General features: G+C 39.5%; 1 protein-coding gene across 11 annotated transcripts in view; it reads left to right on the top strand.

Moving 5' to 3' along the window:
* The window catches only part of ABLIM1 (actin binding LIM protein 1), a 96,057-nt gene extending 83,510 nt beyond the window's left edge, over nucleotides 1-12,547 (top strand). For 5 of the 11 annotated variants that reach the window (XM_009277888.2, XM_019471717.1, XM_019471718.1 and 2 more), the window contains 8 exons: nucleotides 2,106-2,200; nucleotides 2,335-2,431; nucleotides 4,586-4,647; nucleotides 4,956-5,016; nucleotides 6,017-6,024; nucleotides 7,291-7,365; nucleotides 10,581-10,661; nucleotides 11,962-12,547. In XM_009277888.2, coding sequence (XP_009276163.1) covers nucleotides 2,106-2,200; nucleotides 2,335-2,431; nucleotides 4,586-4,647; nucleotides 4,956-5,016; nucleotides 6,017-6,024; nucleotides 7,291-7,365; nucleotides 10,581-10,661; nucleotides 11,962-12,075 — 593 coding nt within the window. In that variant the 3' untranslated portion in view covers nucleotides 12,076-12,547. Of the gene's footprint in view, nucleotides 1-2,105; nucleotides 2,201-2,334; nucleotides 2,432-4,585; nucleotides 4,648-4,955; nucleotides 5,017-6,016; nucleotides 6,025-7,290; nucleotides 8,458-10,580; nucleotides 10,662-11,961 lie in introns of those variants that run through there. The other 6 variants (XM_019471721.1, XM_019471719.1, XM_019471720.1 and 3 more) reach the window with 2 other exon arrangements.
* The last annotated feature ends 2,673 nt before the right edge of the window (nucleotides 12,548-15,220 follow it).

Raw genomic sequence — 15,220 nt, 5'->3', positions numbered from 1 at the left:
TGAAGATTGTGTCCACTTCAGGTGTTCACCACAAAGTGCAGTTCTTCTGGTGAGACCTCCGAGTGTCTGTGAATTTAAAACTATTGAATAGCGCTAAGTAGAAGAGGTTTTGCTAAAGGACTTTGGAATTGATCACACAGATATTAACCGATAGACAAATTATGTGAACTCCTGTGCAGTAGCTTAAAAAATGTGGTGTGTCACACAAGCCTGACTTCTTTCAGTTATTGTCCATTTAATCTTTTAGTCCTAAGCTAATAGCAAATATTCCACAGAAAATATGATTGCTTCCAACCACATGACTGTTTTCATGGCAAGAAGCAATGACTGAAGTGGAACAGTTAACGGACTAAAAAAGTCCTGATTTTCAGAGTTACTGTTTCTACAGACTTTGTATTTTTCTTCTGTGTCGTTGCACTACAGGTATCTCATTTTCTTTTCTTTAAATCATGTGCATGATCATTTTTAATTTTTTTTTTGGTATTTTTTTTTCTCTGTTAATTTTTATTGTCCTCCATAGCATAAAATAAGCTATCTAGCCTGGTTCATTTATGATATCACGTCTGAAACACTGAAGGTCTTGCCTGTTTCAGGTTTCTCTGAAGGAGTGTATGGTTTTCAGTGCAACGGGATTTTCATAGAAGTGCTGGGAGAGGAAACACAGGGTGGGAGAGCTCAATGACCAATTGAAGGGGCTGCATATGGAGCAGCAATATTTTGAAAATGTTCTTTATATAGGATTGCAACCTGACAAACATTACAGTCACAGTGATAACATCAACATACTTGAAACTCTCCTGACAATGCTTGTGATAACTACAGCATTATTATGCTGTATGTCTGAGGTGGAGCCTTTGTTGGAAGTCATGGCTCTCAGCTCAGTCTCTAGGCAGTGGATGACAACTTTTAATGGTTTCCAGTAAAACTGCTTTGTATATTGGCTATCAGGTGATTTTGTTACACCTTAGAAACTAAACAGGACTGTTTGGAAACTATAAAGATAAAAATGTCCTCATGGACATATTTTATTCAGAAATAAAAAGGCATCATACAAGATTAATCGCTAAAAAACAAACCCACAAGCCCCAGGTTTTTTGGCTTGTCTGATTTTCTGAGTGTGATATTTTGCTTACAGAGCTAGAATGAGCTCAGCTGTCAAAAAAATGAGCATTACTGCTATTGTACTGAAAAGTCGTGCAAAAGCCTGAGACACCAAACAAAATAATAAATATTTTAAATACAAATAATTTCTCCATAACTTTTTGTCTCTCTCCATATTGGCGTCAATTTAACACTGCTGTACAAAACATTTAATTGATATAAACCTTCTGATACTTTAGTTGCAAAATTTAGTCTTCATTCAAATAAAACACCCGAGTTTGTCTATCATAAGACTGGTGAATAACTATATCATGATATAGCCTGTGCAGAAAAAAATACAACTGCTGTCAAAACACTTGCAGCAATATTATGATCTATGTATTCATGGAAGTGTCCTGATGTCCAAACTGGACCATCTCTTAAGACTATTCAAGAAAATAAAGATTATTCAATGAAAAGTAAGAAACTAATGTAGAACACAAATTAGTTTGCTTAATTTTAGACTAAAAATAATGCCTTTTTTTTTTCCAAATATGAGTGTCCGTTTAGGAGATTAACGTAGTTTAATTTTCCATTTGAAGTGTTAATTCAGATTCGCTTTTCTGAGTCTAGATAAAAGTATAAATGTAAATCAGATTTTCTGTTTTCAACCACGGCTACAGTTACTGGTGCCATTAAACCCAATGTTTCCAGAACTGGCAAACTGAGCTCCTTTTTTCTATTACATTGATTCATGGCTTTTGTATCCAGGACTGTTGCTTGGTTGGGAACCCACGTGCAGTTTAACTTCTTGTTAATTTTATAAGAAGCCTGATAGCCATAGGGCAGGCTATCTGAGTGAGTTTTATTAAGGGTGATTTTTGAAAAAGTCTTTTGAGTCTGCAAGAAAATACTGCTTTGTTTATTCAGTAAATCAAACTGACCAGTACTTTCTAGCATTGAAATCTTCAAGCTGCGGTTGAACTGATACACAAAGCTCTCTCTGTACTGTGGTTTTATGGAAGCAGGAGCTGACATGAGACGCAGATCAAGTGGAAGAGAGGAAGACGATGAGGAGCTACAGAGACGCCGGCAACTGCAGGAGGAGCAGCTCATGAAGGTGGTTATAAGCTTGTCTTCATGCTGTTTCTGAACACCATCCAAAAAGTGCCCCTTTGTTTTCTGTAAGCAATTTCTACTAATGCCATGATCAGCTTTATTTTATTGATACATTTTTTTAATTGCCATTTGTAGCTCAACTCTGGTCTGGGACAATTGATACTGAAAGAAGAGATGGAAAAGGAGAGTCGCGATAGGTCAGCCCTTTCTGCCAGTCGTTACGATTCTCCAGGTAATTCATGTAGGCAATAAAACTAATAATGAACAGTGAATAATGAACACCACATAGACACATATCAAGCAGTCTCCCAGAAGAGAGACCACTGGGAAGACCGCTTGATATGTGTATATGTGATGTTCTCCCCTGAAAGAGTGGCCTAATTCATTAGCTGGTTTTGGTGAGGGGAAGAGTGTCGTGGTTGTGTTTTAATTAGAAGAAATATGAGGTTGAGGATTTTCAGGCAATTTTGAGGAGAGAGATTTTCTAATATAGATAAGGAGTGAGATAAAATACTCAGTGACTATTACATCACACATATGCTAATAAGCTGGGTTATTAAATTACAATAACACATTTTGCTTAAGCTGGTGGTTCTTATCACTGTTTAGTCTGTCCTCCCAGGGACAGAAAATCAGCAACGTTTACCAGTGGGGCTGTGTATTCCAAACCATACCTTGATTGGGGGTAATCTGTTCCAGAGCAAAAGCACAAAAGTCAACTTTGTTTAATTGGTGGCTTAGATTCTTGGCCTCATTGCACATTTTGATATACATCTGTGGCCTTCTCAGATCTCCAGAGAAGGGTTTGGGGGTTTTATTTCACTCTCTTCATCCACCGGTCATTGTAGCACAGCAGCTGTACTTTGAACCAAGAAGGGACAAGATGAGTCTCTTTGGAGTCATCCACTGGAGTAGCTGCCAAGCAAACTAAGATTTCCTCATGTTCCCTGTTGTAGAAGTGTGTTGCCTCTATTTATGGTCTTGGAGAGAATGTCTGTGGCTCTCCCTCACTACCTGTAATGTTTACAGGGCCAGAGTCTACCTGCTCAACTCAAAGCTTATGATTTTTTTATTAACCTTAGCACAGGTTGGAGGACTCCTTTATTGGCGATGTGTCCATCCCTATTTGCAGCGGTCATCAGTGCAGTCATCAGTTGCCTTTTGTGGAATCAGTGGTACCTTTTCCAAAGCTGCTTGTTGCTGGCAACAGCAGTGCCTCAAGTTCTACATTCCCTGCCCTTCTGTGGTAAAAATAACATTTAAAAAACAAAAAATTGCATTCTTATATGGAGGATCTTGTCTGAAGGGGCTATATAAATTGTAGAGGTGCTATTGATCATTATGCTGACAATCTTTCTATTTATCCGTCTTTTTATCTATATTCAAAAACACACCCTTGACATTTCCACGTTGTCTTTATCTTGCTCATGCAATTGCTGAGGTCAGTGCAAATGCTAAGTTGAATGCCCCCAGATACCTTATTTCACTTTCATTTCAGATGAAAGCAGGAGTCACAGAAGTCTGTTGAATCATGTCATGTTCTCAGAAGTGTCACATCATTTACAGGATAACTATAATTTTGGATCAGAATGCCAAATTCTCAAACTTGTTTGAATTCATTCAGCATTGCCCATTCTGCATATTCTCCTGGTGAAGTCAGTACCAAAACATCTGTCAATTACAGTGTTACAGGACCAAAACTAATAGCCTTTTCTCCTTTGTAGCAAAAAATGGCAAGCTGAAGCATGTGAACACAGAGAGAATGGAGTGTGCTAGTCATACGTATCTTGGCTTATGCAGCAGCAGAAGCTGGGAGCATGAGTGCAATAATAATTGCAGTAGGAAGGATAGAAAGGAAATTCATGAAAGGTTCAGAGGGCATAATGATATATAAACCACGTGTGCCACTTAGGAGAGTGGAATTGAATGGACCTGCATGGGAGACTTAACAGGGAACCTATCCAGTCAAACACTGCTGATCTTGGATTCTCCTTGTCCTTTATCTTGGTCCCATCATAAGGTGCACAGCAATACTTTAGCTAAGGACTAAAAAGTTATTTTGCTCTGTTGTCTAATCCTTGAACATTACTTTCAACTCAGTAGAGACCACTTTGATTTTGAGCCTGGCAAAATCACAGCGTCCCTTCTTGATGACCTGCCACCATGGCATGATAAAGCTGCGTGTAACTTACAGAATGTATGGAAGGTTGTGATGAGTCTGGGGCTGAGATGTTAGTTTCTTAAAGTCAGCATGTCTCAGTTGGTTATGTATATGCCTAGCTCTTTTAACTGTGTTTTTTATGCTGGTTGATTCCTCAAATGTTCTTGTTTTTGAGTTTCCACGGGATTTTTCCAGTAAAAGATTTTTCTCTTCCTCATTCAACAGCACATGCTTCAGCTTCCAAAACCTCTTCTCTCCCCGGCTATGGAAAAAATGGACTTCACAGGGTAAGGAGATGGCCATTTTGAGAAGTGAAAGGTGGCTTTAAGTATCCATGGTATTTATTTCCGTATTAACTGTATTGGATTTTCAGTTTGATCAAGCTTTCTTATAAGACCATCTGAAGTCAGACAAAACCTAATTTCCCTTCCCACAAACTACATGCTTAAAAAGGCAAGAAAGCAACGCTAGAAACGTTGTGAAAATTGAGGGGGGAAAAAAAGGCTTAAAGCAATTTGTTACTTCCCATATACCAACCTGCTTGTGAAGTCACAAACTGTGAATTTATGTGCATGTCCCTCTTTTCCTATTACAGCCGGTGTCTACAGATTTTGGTCAGTACAACAGTTATGGGGATGTGAGTGGTGGTGTTAGAGGTAAGGCTGAGGAGCCTTTTTACATGCCACTTCATTGCTGAACATGTTATGATGTTTGATCACTTCTGCTGTTTTATTTTAAGGTTGTGGATGTGGTTAACTTTGTATTTGCTCAGTACATTTTAACTTCCTCTGGTAAACTCAACAATTAACTCAAACTCTGCAAATATCTATTAAAAAGTTTGGATTTATTTTGCTAAATCTGCTATGTGGAGCTGGTCCTTGTTTATGCCAAGGGACTGCTTTAGCATTGGTGCAAATGGAAAGCAGGTAACGTGTATATTATCAGGAATATGTACTGAGTTCTGTTATGGTGTTTTCTTTCTCTGAAAATTACCATCCACTGCACAGTCTGAAAGAATGTGCCACAGTGAAGAAAGGAGGATAATGCCTTCTAATCCCTGTAGCTGTTCATGATTTTCATTATGACTTTGAGCTAGATGTGGTATCAGTCACTGCCTAATAACAATTGACGATATTTATGAAAGTTATGAAACTTTGAGAGTTAATGTTTTGCAATGGCTTGAGCTGAGAGAGAGAGAGAGGGTAGTTATCTCCAAAGTGAGATTGATCCCGACTACCTTAGATACCCTACAATCAGGCATCTTCTGTTGGTGCTTGTGTCTCTATAGACTATGGAGGAATCTAGACAGCTACCTGATGGCAGAGGTTAGGTGAGGTGAATCCTGCTCTACACATTTGAATTTTAGTTGGCTATTTATTCACTTGATCGTGGTTTTGTGTCTCTTAATATTTCCAAAGTGACTTGATTTTCCTGAATGAGAAGCCTGCTCAAAATGAAAAGGGCTGCAGTGTTTGGAGTGTTTGACTCTTTACAAACTAAGTCCAAAAGTAGGAAGGTTGCTGGCCTTAGAGAATCAGATGGGATTTTGAAAAGATCAGGTAGACCAGAAGACACAAGGATTATCTGGTAGATTGTGACTGATTCCTGTTCTTCCACACTCTAAAGCTGATGAGATTTCTCTCTTGCTTTTCACAGATTTCCAGGTAGAGTACGGGTTTTCATCAATCAACTGACAACAGAACTAAAAGCATCTACTTTCTTGTTGAAGTTTGAAGTTCTGCTACAGGGAAGGGTTTCTTAAGACAATAGCTTTGATTTTTCTGCATGCTTAAGCATAATCACCAATGTAGACTCTTACCAACAAAAAACAGGCACAGCCTCAGATTCCTCCTTGTTACCTCCCCAGAGCTGGGTTGAGACAGCTCACACCAGTTCTGTGACTTGCTCTGTAAAATCCACTGTCAGTTGATACAAGAGTTATCTGTAATAGTCCTCCCTGGACAGCTAACGGTGGGTTTATTTCCAGCCTCTCTCTGACCCCAGAGACATATAGAAAGTCTCTTCTGGAGGCAATTTTCTCCCATACTAGGAGCCTTGAACTCCTCATTTTTACCCTGGAATTTGCTCTCCAGACAAGATGGTTGATCAATAGTTTTCTACACTACTGCCATCACAGATGAGCCAGTAAGAGGTGTGCTTGCAAATATAAACCCTTTTACTCTAAATCCTGTCTGCAAGGTTTTTTCCAGAATGGTTTGAGTCTGGTTGGCTCCTCAGCACAATCACAATATGAAATGGCAATTTAAGAAAGGGTTTAATTACTTGGATATTTTTATTAATGTTGTATCAAAGTCATGATGATTGGAAAGAGGATAAGATTATGGGAGGAGAGAGGAGTTGGCCATGTATTGTGCTCAAAACGTTATTTCGTTAGGAACAGTACCTGTGTCAAAACAACACCTTTTTACCCTATCCCTGTTTGTGTTCGTAGTAAAAATTTCCCATTGTGGAGACAAAAAAAAACCCTCAGCTGATACAGTGAATGACAGGAAGGACAGCCCAGAGGTGTAAGAGTGCTTTGTATGCTGTTGGGTGGGATCTGAATTAATGCTTCTGCATATTTGTCCAGAGAAGAACCCTACTTAGTCACTGGGGTGGGAAAGGGCCCACCACTCTCTTGGGGTCCCTGGATCCACCTGGGAAATGATGTTGGTAGGCTCAGTGGGGAGCTATTGCCAGCCTTAGCAGTGACAGAAGGCTGTGGTGGCAGAGAGGGTCGAAGGATCCCTCTGCATGCCTCAGAGAAGTGGTAAACAGTAGCCATGGCAATGATCTATATGATAAGACTAAGTATTAAGACTTGAAGGAAGTCTCAGGGCAAATTCACCTTTGTTTTCACCACTACTTGAGTGCCTTTACCCTCTGTGTGTGTAACCTATGTGTCTGATGTATACCTGTATCTGATGCAGTCCCTTCCGGATGGTCATGTCCCTGGAATGAGAATGGACAGAGGAGTATCTATGCCTAACATGTTGGAGCCAAAGGCAAGTGCAGATGTTATTCACTTTCCTTCAAGACAGTGAAGATTTGACTGTGAAACGCAGATAAAATATGGGAAATGTCTTAGTTCCCTTGTTTTTCTTTACCTCACCTCAGTCCCTGCTCCTTATGTGCCAAACCTCTCCCTTTGTTCTGGACTTTGCCTGTTACAGGTGTTAGTACTCAGGCAGGCTGAGGGCAGCCCAGGTGTGCTTCTTGGGTTAAGGAGGCTTTTCCAGAAACAGAACAAAGATACTGAAGATGCTAAAGAGCTAGTTCTCTGTCAAGCTTTCACTAGCCAAAACAGCAGACCAAACCCAATGGGAAAGTCTCAGATCTGTCAGGCTGGAAAAGTGACGCAGAATATTGTGGCTCACAACACACTGTTGAGGCTGTCTTAATTTAAAAATTAATGAAATACATGGATCTTTGTTTCAAATTGGAGGTTAGATACCTACATGTCTGTCTGGATCTGTTCTTTAGCTCTCAGCACTGTTAGCCTGACACCTTTCAATAATGTTGAATTCCCTATATAAGAAATTCTTCAGGAGATTTATTGGAAAAAGAGGCAATGTCAGCTGAATATAATTTAAGATATAAATTAAAACACTTTTACAGCTATGTCTAGAGATGTCTGAGTCAAAAATGTACATAATATAGAGGGGATTCAACCAGCGCTGTGTTTTAGATCTTATAACTTTCTCTATTGCTGGTGAACCTTCAGAGAAATCATGATTTTGCTGAAGTTACAAGGATCAGCATTTCTGCAGTTAAGGAGCTCGTTTTGCAAACCAGATTACTACTTGTGCTTCCAAGTCACCTCCAGACAAACTGTACAAGGCAATAACCCTAGCTTTATAAGCTGAGACCCCAGTGCAATGTATATTAACAAGTGTTTTTATATATTATATAAATAAGACCTTGGAAACATCCCCAGCTCCTGAGATACTACTTTTTAGTCCAAATAATTTCTCTTTCAGTGCAATAGGAATTCTTACAGCCACCACTGCTGTTGATGCACTCAGTGATTTGGAATGTTATTTTGGGTGACAAATTCTGTCAGTATTATTAGTGATAAAATTTATGGGAATTTTCATGAGTTAATAGGTAACTTTCTGTTGATGTTTATAAAGGTGATGCCAGACCCTCAGCTTGTGTGAATGGCAGTATTTATAGGAATTCTTACAGCCACCACTGCTGTTGATGCACTCAGTGATTTGGAATGTTATTTTGGGTGACAAATTCTGTCAGTATTATTAGTGATAAAATTTATGGGAATTTTCATGAGTTAATAGGTCACTTTCTGTTGATGTTTATAAAGGTGATGCCAGACCCTCAGCTTGTGTGAATTGGCAGTATTTTTATTCATGTCAATGGTCCAACACTAACTTAAACCTGATAAAGTAAAAGAAGCCAACTCAAAGTCAGCATGAAACACGTGAAAAGTGAAAATTAGTAAACTTAAGAATGACCAAATCTTACCATATGGTTCTCCAGAAAGGACAGAATTTGTGCATCCTGCCACCCCAGATTGAGACATGCCTTGTTGTGAATATCTAAATATAAAATGTACTTATGACCATAGACCTAGATTTAAACTCTGCCTGTTTAAATATGAAAAGTTACATTCTAGTTTCCTATAATGCTGTATATGGTAGCTGTTTCCAGTATCAAACATAAACAATGTAATTCAAAGTATAGACTTAATTGTACTATTGTGACAATGTCAGAATCTCCTAAGAATCATATCTTACAATTGGTATGTAAGCACATGTTATTTAAATTATTATTACTTACAATAAACTCAGTGGTGTGTTCATTGATGCCTGAATCTTATTTATTATATTTCTGAAAAGTTCATTGGGATAATTGTTGACAATGGAATGAACTTAATTGCCTAGTTCTGCACAGAAGTTGATTAGGTTGAATTTCTTCTGATGATAAAATAATTGAATTAATAGCATTTGATAATAGCTCAGCTGTCTCCCCAGGAGAGTTTTGGTGGTCTAACTCTTGTTCCCAGTGAGCAAGTAAAACAAGACCCATAAATAACAATAAAGGCTGAGCCAATCCCCACTGAAGTCTGCAGAAGAACTTAATTGACTTCAGTAGGGGTTGGATGAGGACCTCGCTGGGAATGCTGTTATCCTACTCTGCAGAGGCATACAGTGAGAAGGGCTATAGGGAGGCTCTATCAGATAGAACATGAGCTCTCCTAGGTCATTCCAGGCATTCATGGAAGTGTCTGCCCAAGGAAGAAAATCCTAAACCAGAGTTTTATTTTCCAGGGGTGATTCCAGAAACTGATTTTAAGGCACGTGGTTTTCTAAAATCCTTTCTAAGCAGCATTGTTGCTGTTGGATTAAACTGATTTGAGACCCACTGACAGTAAACATTTTACTTCAAACAAAGAACCTGTAAAACAAAAGTAAAATCATTTATGCATTTAGGAATTGGTTATTGGCCAATAACTGATTTGTATAAGTCCTGGACATTCTTTGCAATGTAAAGGGAAAGCAAGGGAAATGTTAATGGGACATGTGCTGGAAACATACTCTTCTGAAGTAGATGACAGTGTGTAAGACAAGTATGTCTACAAAAGCATCTCCTTTAATCCATGTATGTATTGCACAACCAGCAAGCATAGTGGGCAGTTGTTTGAATTCTTTAGCTATCCAAAAAGGCAAAGAAAATCATGTGATGAATTTTGATGAATGCAGTGGTCCCCACTAATCAATATCTTGCTTATTCAGAGTTGCTGCTTTTTCTGATATATTTCCATGTGGTTCATTTTTAAAAGTCCACTAAGTGTCTGTTTCCTTAAGAGCTGTCCACACTTTGGCAACCATCAGTTAGACCAATGAGTGCCAAATATATTTACCTTAATAAACTCTTAAGTTTATACATTGCTGGATGAGAAGGTATATTGACTAGAGAGGACTGTCTGACCAAAGTCAGCTGTATTATATGCACCATAAAAATCAGGGAGGTGGGCAAGTACACAGTGGCTCTACAATATGAGGCAGTTTGATACTAAACAAGTTCTCGTTATGTCCAGATTGGCTTGCCTTTCGTGCAACTTTGGGGGACAAAAGTGCTGTGATTTCCTTTGGAAAAGAAACCAAATGTTTGTGTGGTTATGAAAATGAGACACATTGTGTTCTTTTTGCTTTAGAATATAAATACATCTCTCTCTTCCCCTTTTATACATTGTTAACAGATTTTTCCATATGAAATGCTCATGGTGACCAACAGAGGGCGAAATAAAATACTAAAAGATGTAGACAGAACCAGGCTTGAGGTAAGAGAAGCAAGTTCCTAAATGCTCTTTCCTGCTGAAGTTGTTTGTTGTTGAACACTTGAAAGCTCAAACACTGAAGTGTGGGTCCTTGTTAGACTTGGAAGATTTCTCAGCACTAAGCAGGGAAAGAGGAGTCAGACAGGGGAAGGAAGCAGCCACATCTCCATGAACAGTGCTGGGCCAGGAGTCCCACATCTCTGTCTCCCTGCTCCTGGACTGAGCTTCTCACAACCCCCTTATGTTTTCAAGCAATTAATTATATACTTGTAAATTGGTAAAAAGCCCAAAAGTGGCAAAGTGTTTTGTAGTCATAGGATCCGTATTGGAATGGAGCAATACTTTAATCTTGGATCATTTCTTAGCTGAGAGTCAGTGTCAGCCATCCTTGAGGATCAAAGGTCTAACTTTCTTTAACTCATCCATGAGTCCTGTGAGTTAGACTGGCTGATATCCAAAAATATGAGGATTTAAATCTCTGCCAACAAATAAAAATTGTTTATAGCTTTGTGGATTAGAAAGACTTAAGCAGCCCAGTGGAAGGCTGGGGATGTTTGAGTCATTTGTAGTTAGTTAATCTTCTGTGGAGGTGAATGGAAGGGGCCACAAAAATTTGGGTAAGTAACCATTTATCCACATTTTTAGACTAGTAGATACGTGATCACTAATCAGAATTCAACGCTGTGTTACATTAGTGCCACAGGGAGACACTTTCCCTGTCCAGTGCACACTAAAGCAGCTGAACAAGAAGTAACTTGTGCACAAGACAGAACCAAAAAATGTTTCATTGGCAGTAGAGAAATGTGCTGGACAGTAGGTCTGGCCAGATATCTTCCTTCTGAGAACTTCAAATGTAGCATGTCAACCTGCAGCCCTTCTGCAAAGGTCTCCTGTGTCTGTTTGAACTTCCATATACACAGAGGTGACTAGCTAAAGCCTGGGACAGGGGCATGCAGGAGCTGGTTTTGTTCTCTGGTCTATCACTGCTTGTTGGGTGGCTTCAGACAAATCTTCTTTCTGTCTGTTGCTTATTTCAGCAACTGAAATAGTTCTTCTGATTTCCTTTGTAAACTTTCAGACTTAACAAATTGCAAAATGTTCTTGATTCATTGAGCACCCGAGTTCGTGAGGACTTGGATATGTGTATTGCCAAAGCATTATTACTTCCTGCAACAGCTCTTACGCAGTAACATGAAATCCCTAAGGCACTCCTGTCTCCTGTTGTGTCTCTTTGGCTTTGACTGACCATTGCCTTTTCTCTTTTTTTTCCTCCTTTTTTTTTTTTTTTTTTTTTTTTTTAAAGCGTCACTTAGCACCTGAAGTTTTTCAAGAAATATTTGGCATGACGATACAGGAGTTTGACAAGTTACCTCTCTGGAGACGCAACGACATGAAGAAAAAAGCAAAACTCTTTTAATCTCCCTTTAAACAAACCAACAAAAAATGATGCATAGGATATTGTATCACACAGTCCAAACTATTTGGAAGCAACTACTTATCCACCAAAAAGGGAAAATCGCATAGTGGCACCTCTGTACACAGCAATTGAACAAGATGAACATTTGCCCTCCTGGAACACAGGGAGAAAATATCTGGGCTCAGAAACAACAATGATAGTTTTCAGAGGTGTTGCCCTGTTACATGATATACAAGATAGGAAACTGTTCTGTTCTTCTCCCTCAATGATATTCCCTTTACTTCACTCCACAATATGATGGACTTTATTGCTAGAGCCAGGAAGTGCCCTTAGGATGCCTTGTAGACAAGTAGTTGTAACCACTCCAAGAACTGGAAAAGAATATATATATATATAAAAAATATATATATATGTATGCGTGTTTGCGTGTGTGCGCACATGTATTTATATCTACCCATCTATCTATGTGTGTGCATGTGCGTATGTGTATATATGTGTATATATATGGAGAGGAAGACAGATGCTCTGTAGTGAAGGAGAAGCCCTTTGTAACATATCCACATGGTCACATTAAGTCTTTCACACAACTGTTTCTAAATTGGCCCTCTTTTGAAATGCCATCTTCTTCATGTGATACAATCTGCAGAGGTGGGCACTCTGCTCGCTTACAGGACATACCAGTTAAATTTCTGGAAAATGGACTCGTTGTATATATTTGCTAGGATATAGGAAGTGAATTGCTGTGTCTGTTGTCAGTCTTCCCTCTTCCACACTTTCTGCTTGAATTAATAAGGCTGGAGCTTAACCAGTCATCTGAATAATTTAAGATCACTTAAGTAATGGGAATGATGGAGAAGAGTCAGTTTTCTTGTAATTTAGTCCAGGAGATGGGTAGATGGGGGTGGGAGTGACAGAGTGAGAAAATGCTTTTTTAAGTGTGCCCTGGTTCATACCCAGAGATTTTGGGACAGACTCCCTGCTAGTAATTACTAGTACAGCTCATCAGACTGCAGTGGAGTTGTAGGATTTTACATCAGCAGGGAATGTGGTTCTCTGCAAGCTAACATGCAAATTCCTCCCTTTTAGGGAGGAATGTTTATGAATTAAAAGGTACCATCAAGGTGCCATGCTCTGCCAATAGAGGCTTTTGGATTAAATTGCAGTTGCTGTTGTCAATATGGCACAGTGCATGGGGCCAAGCACTCTTTTTAGTTAATGTAGTTTTTCACTTGTGCTTGGAAAAGAGGGCACAGACTTTTTTTTTTCCCTCTCTTGAAGCATCAAAGCTCTAGCCTTGGTTATTTTTATTTCCCTTTGTGCCTGACTTGGTTTTTGAAAACAGAGTAATCATGCAAGACAGTTTCTGAGCTGCATTGAACTCCTTATTGCTTTCAGTCTTCTTCCAATATGCTGCAGCTTAAAAAACTGCCTGTGTATACCTTAACTGCTTCTGGGCAAGTCCTATGCAGAGGAGGACATGAGCACCAAAGTAATTGAATGAATGCATTGTGGCTGCAAGGTCAGCTTTTTCTCTTCCTTGGTGCTTAACTGCCAATGCATACTGCACTAATGAGCCTGTCTCCTGATACGGGAGAGGGTCATTTAGGTTCTGTGTCTGTCAAAGAATATCAAGGTTTCATTTTTAATGCAGAAACTTTTGGCACTGGAGGCATCAGAACCTTTGTATTTTCTGTTATATGAGACATTGGTGTTAAAATCTGGAAGTCAAGAAGGGGAAACAGTCCCGTGTAGTTGTGAGATTCAGTATCACTGTGTTGAGTTCTCTGTATCACCAAATGGCATTTCACCATGAAATGTGCAGGACAGCCCAAATCCTGCCTCTTCTTTGCTGGTTTAGGAAGTCCTGTGCAACAGATCACTGTGGTTCCTTTGATAAAATCTGAGTTGAAGATTCAGTATATGAGAGACAGATACAAGGGGTCAGCACCTGCTCTGTGTCCCTAGAGCTAAGAGAACGATGAGTCTATGGGACAAGCTGGAGAATGTGATACCATGCAGATCTGGCATCACAGTCCCCACTGAACAGAAGTCCTCAGTGAACACTGACACACACAATTGTGAGTAAGCTCTCTGGGCGTTACTGAGATTGCAGCAAGGATCAGTTCAACATGTTTTTACTTCATTTTTCAGAACAAGCATGTGAAGGGGTTTTAGAGGAACACTGAGAACTGAATGGGAATGTTAGGGGCACTGGCAGTTTGAGATGCATTTTTGAGTGACTGCTGAAACCAAATCCACACGACGGCAGAACAGCAGTGTTTTACAGTCACGGGCTTTGTGAATGCTGGAGTCTTGGAAATTCAGTGTTTGTCACCTGCAAGGTGTGGCTTAACTTTGAGATGAACATTTGAGTTTTAATGCATTTAAGTATTAAAATTCTCCGCATTTTGTCAGCCCACATCCTATAGACAATACTGTGTTGCTGCCTCTCAAACATAGTAGGCATTACAGGTCTTTTAGCCCAAGTCACCTTGACAATAAACCTTTTTGATCTGAAGACTTGCTCTCTCAAGGATGTGAGCTGCCAGTCTGCATTTTTCTGTCCCCATCTCTAGATTACTATTGAACTTCTCACAGCATATATGAATACACTACCAATCATTTCAGAAATGACTAAGCCAGGTTGTTTTCTCTCCTCTCCCTCCTCTCCAAAAAAACAAAGGAAAAAAAAAAGTTTAAAAAAAAAAAGAACCCAGCCTCCTAGCCTGTGAAGGATGACAGGGTAATTTGCGTCTGCCTCATCAACTGAGAGTTTAAAACTGCAATTGCAGCTTGGGAAGGAATGAAGAGAAGCCATCTTAGATGCTGCAGAAACAATTAATCTCTAACTGGATTTTTGGGCCACTGCTGGTTCACATCTCACTGGTGTGGAGCATAGTCCATCAGTTCACAGCCCTCTGCACTAGACTTAATACTGCTTTATTTCTGATTGAGAACATGAAGGGTTTCCTGAGCTTCAATTTCATGCCTATAGTTATTTCCCCTTAACTATCCCAACCATTTACATGTAGACACACCCCAAGAGATCGCCTGTCCATAAAAACCACACTGCAGCCAGCCACAGGGTGTGTGTGTGTTTTCTGCAGTGGGCTGTTAGCGACTGTCACTGCAACTTCTTCTGTTC

The sequence above is a fragment of the Aptenodytes forsteri genome, unplaced genomic scaffold, assembly GCF_000699145.1.
Source record: "Aptenodytes forsteri isolate BGI_AS27 unplaced genomic scaffold, ASM69914v1 Scaffold15, whole genome shotgun sequence".
NCBI classification, from domain to species: Eukaryota; Metazoa; Chordata; class Aves; order Sphenisciformes; family Spheniscidae; genus Aptenodytes; species Aptenodytes forsteri.
Note: the sequence above shows the minus strand (reverse complement) of the source record. Positions and strands in the feature narration are given on the sequence as shown.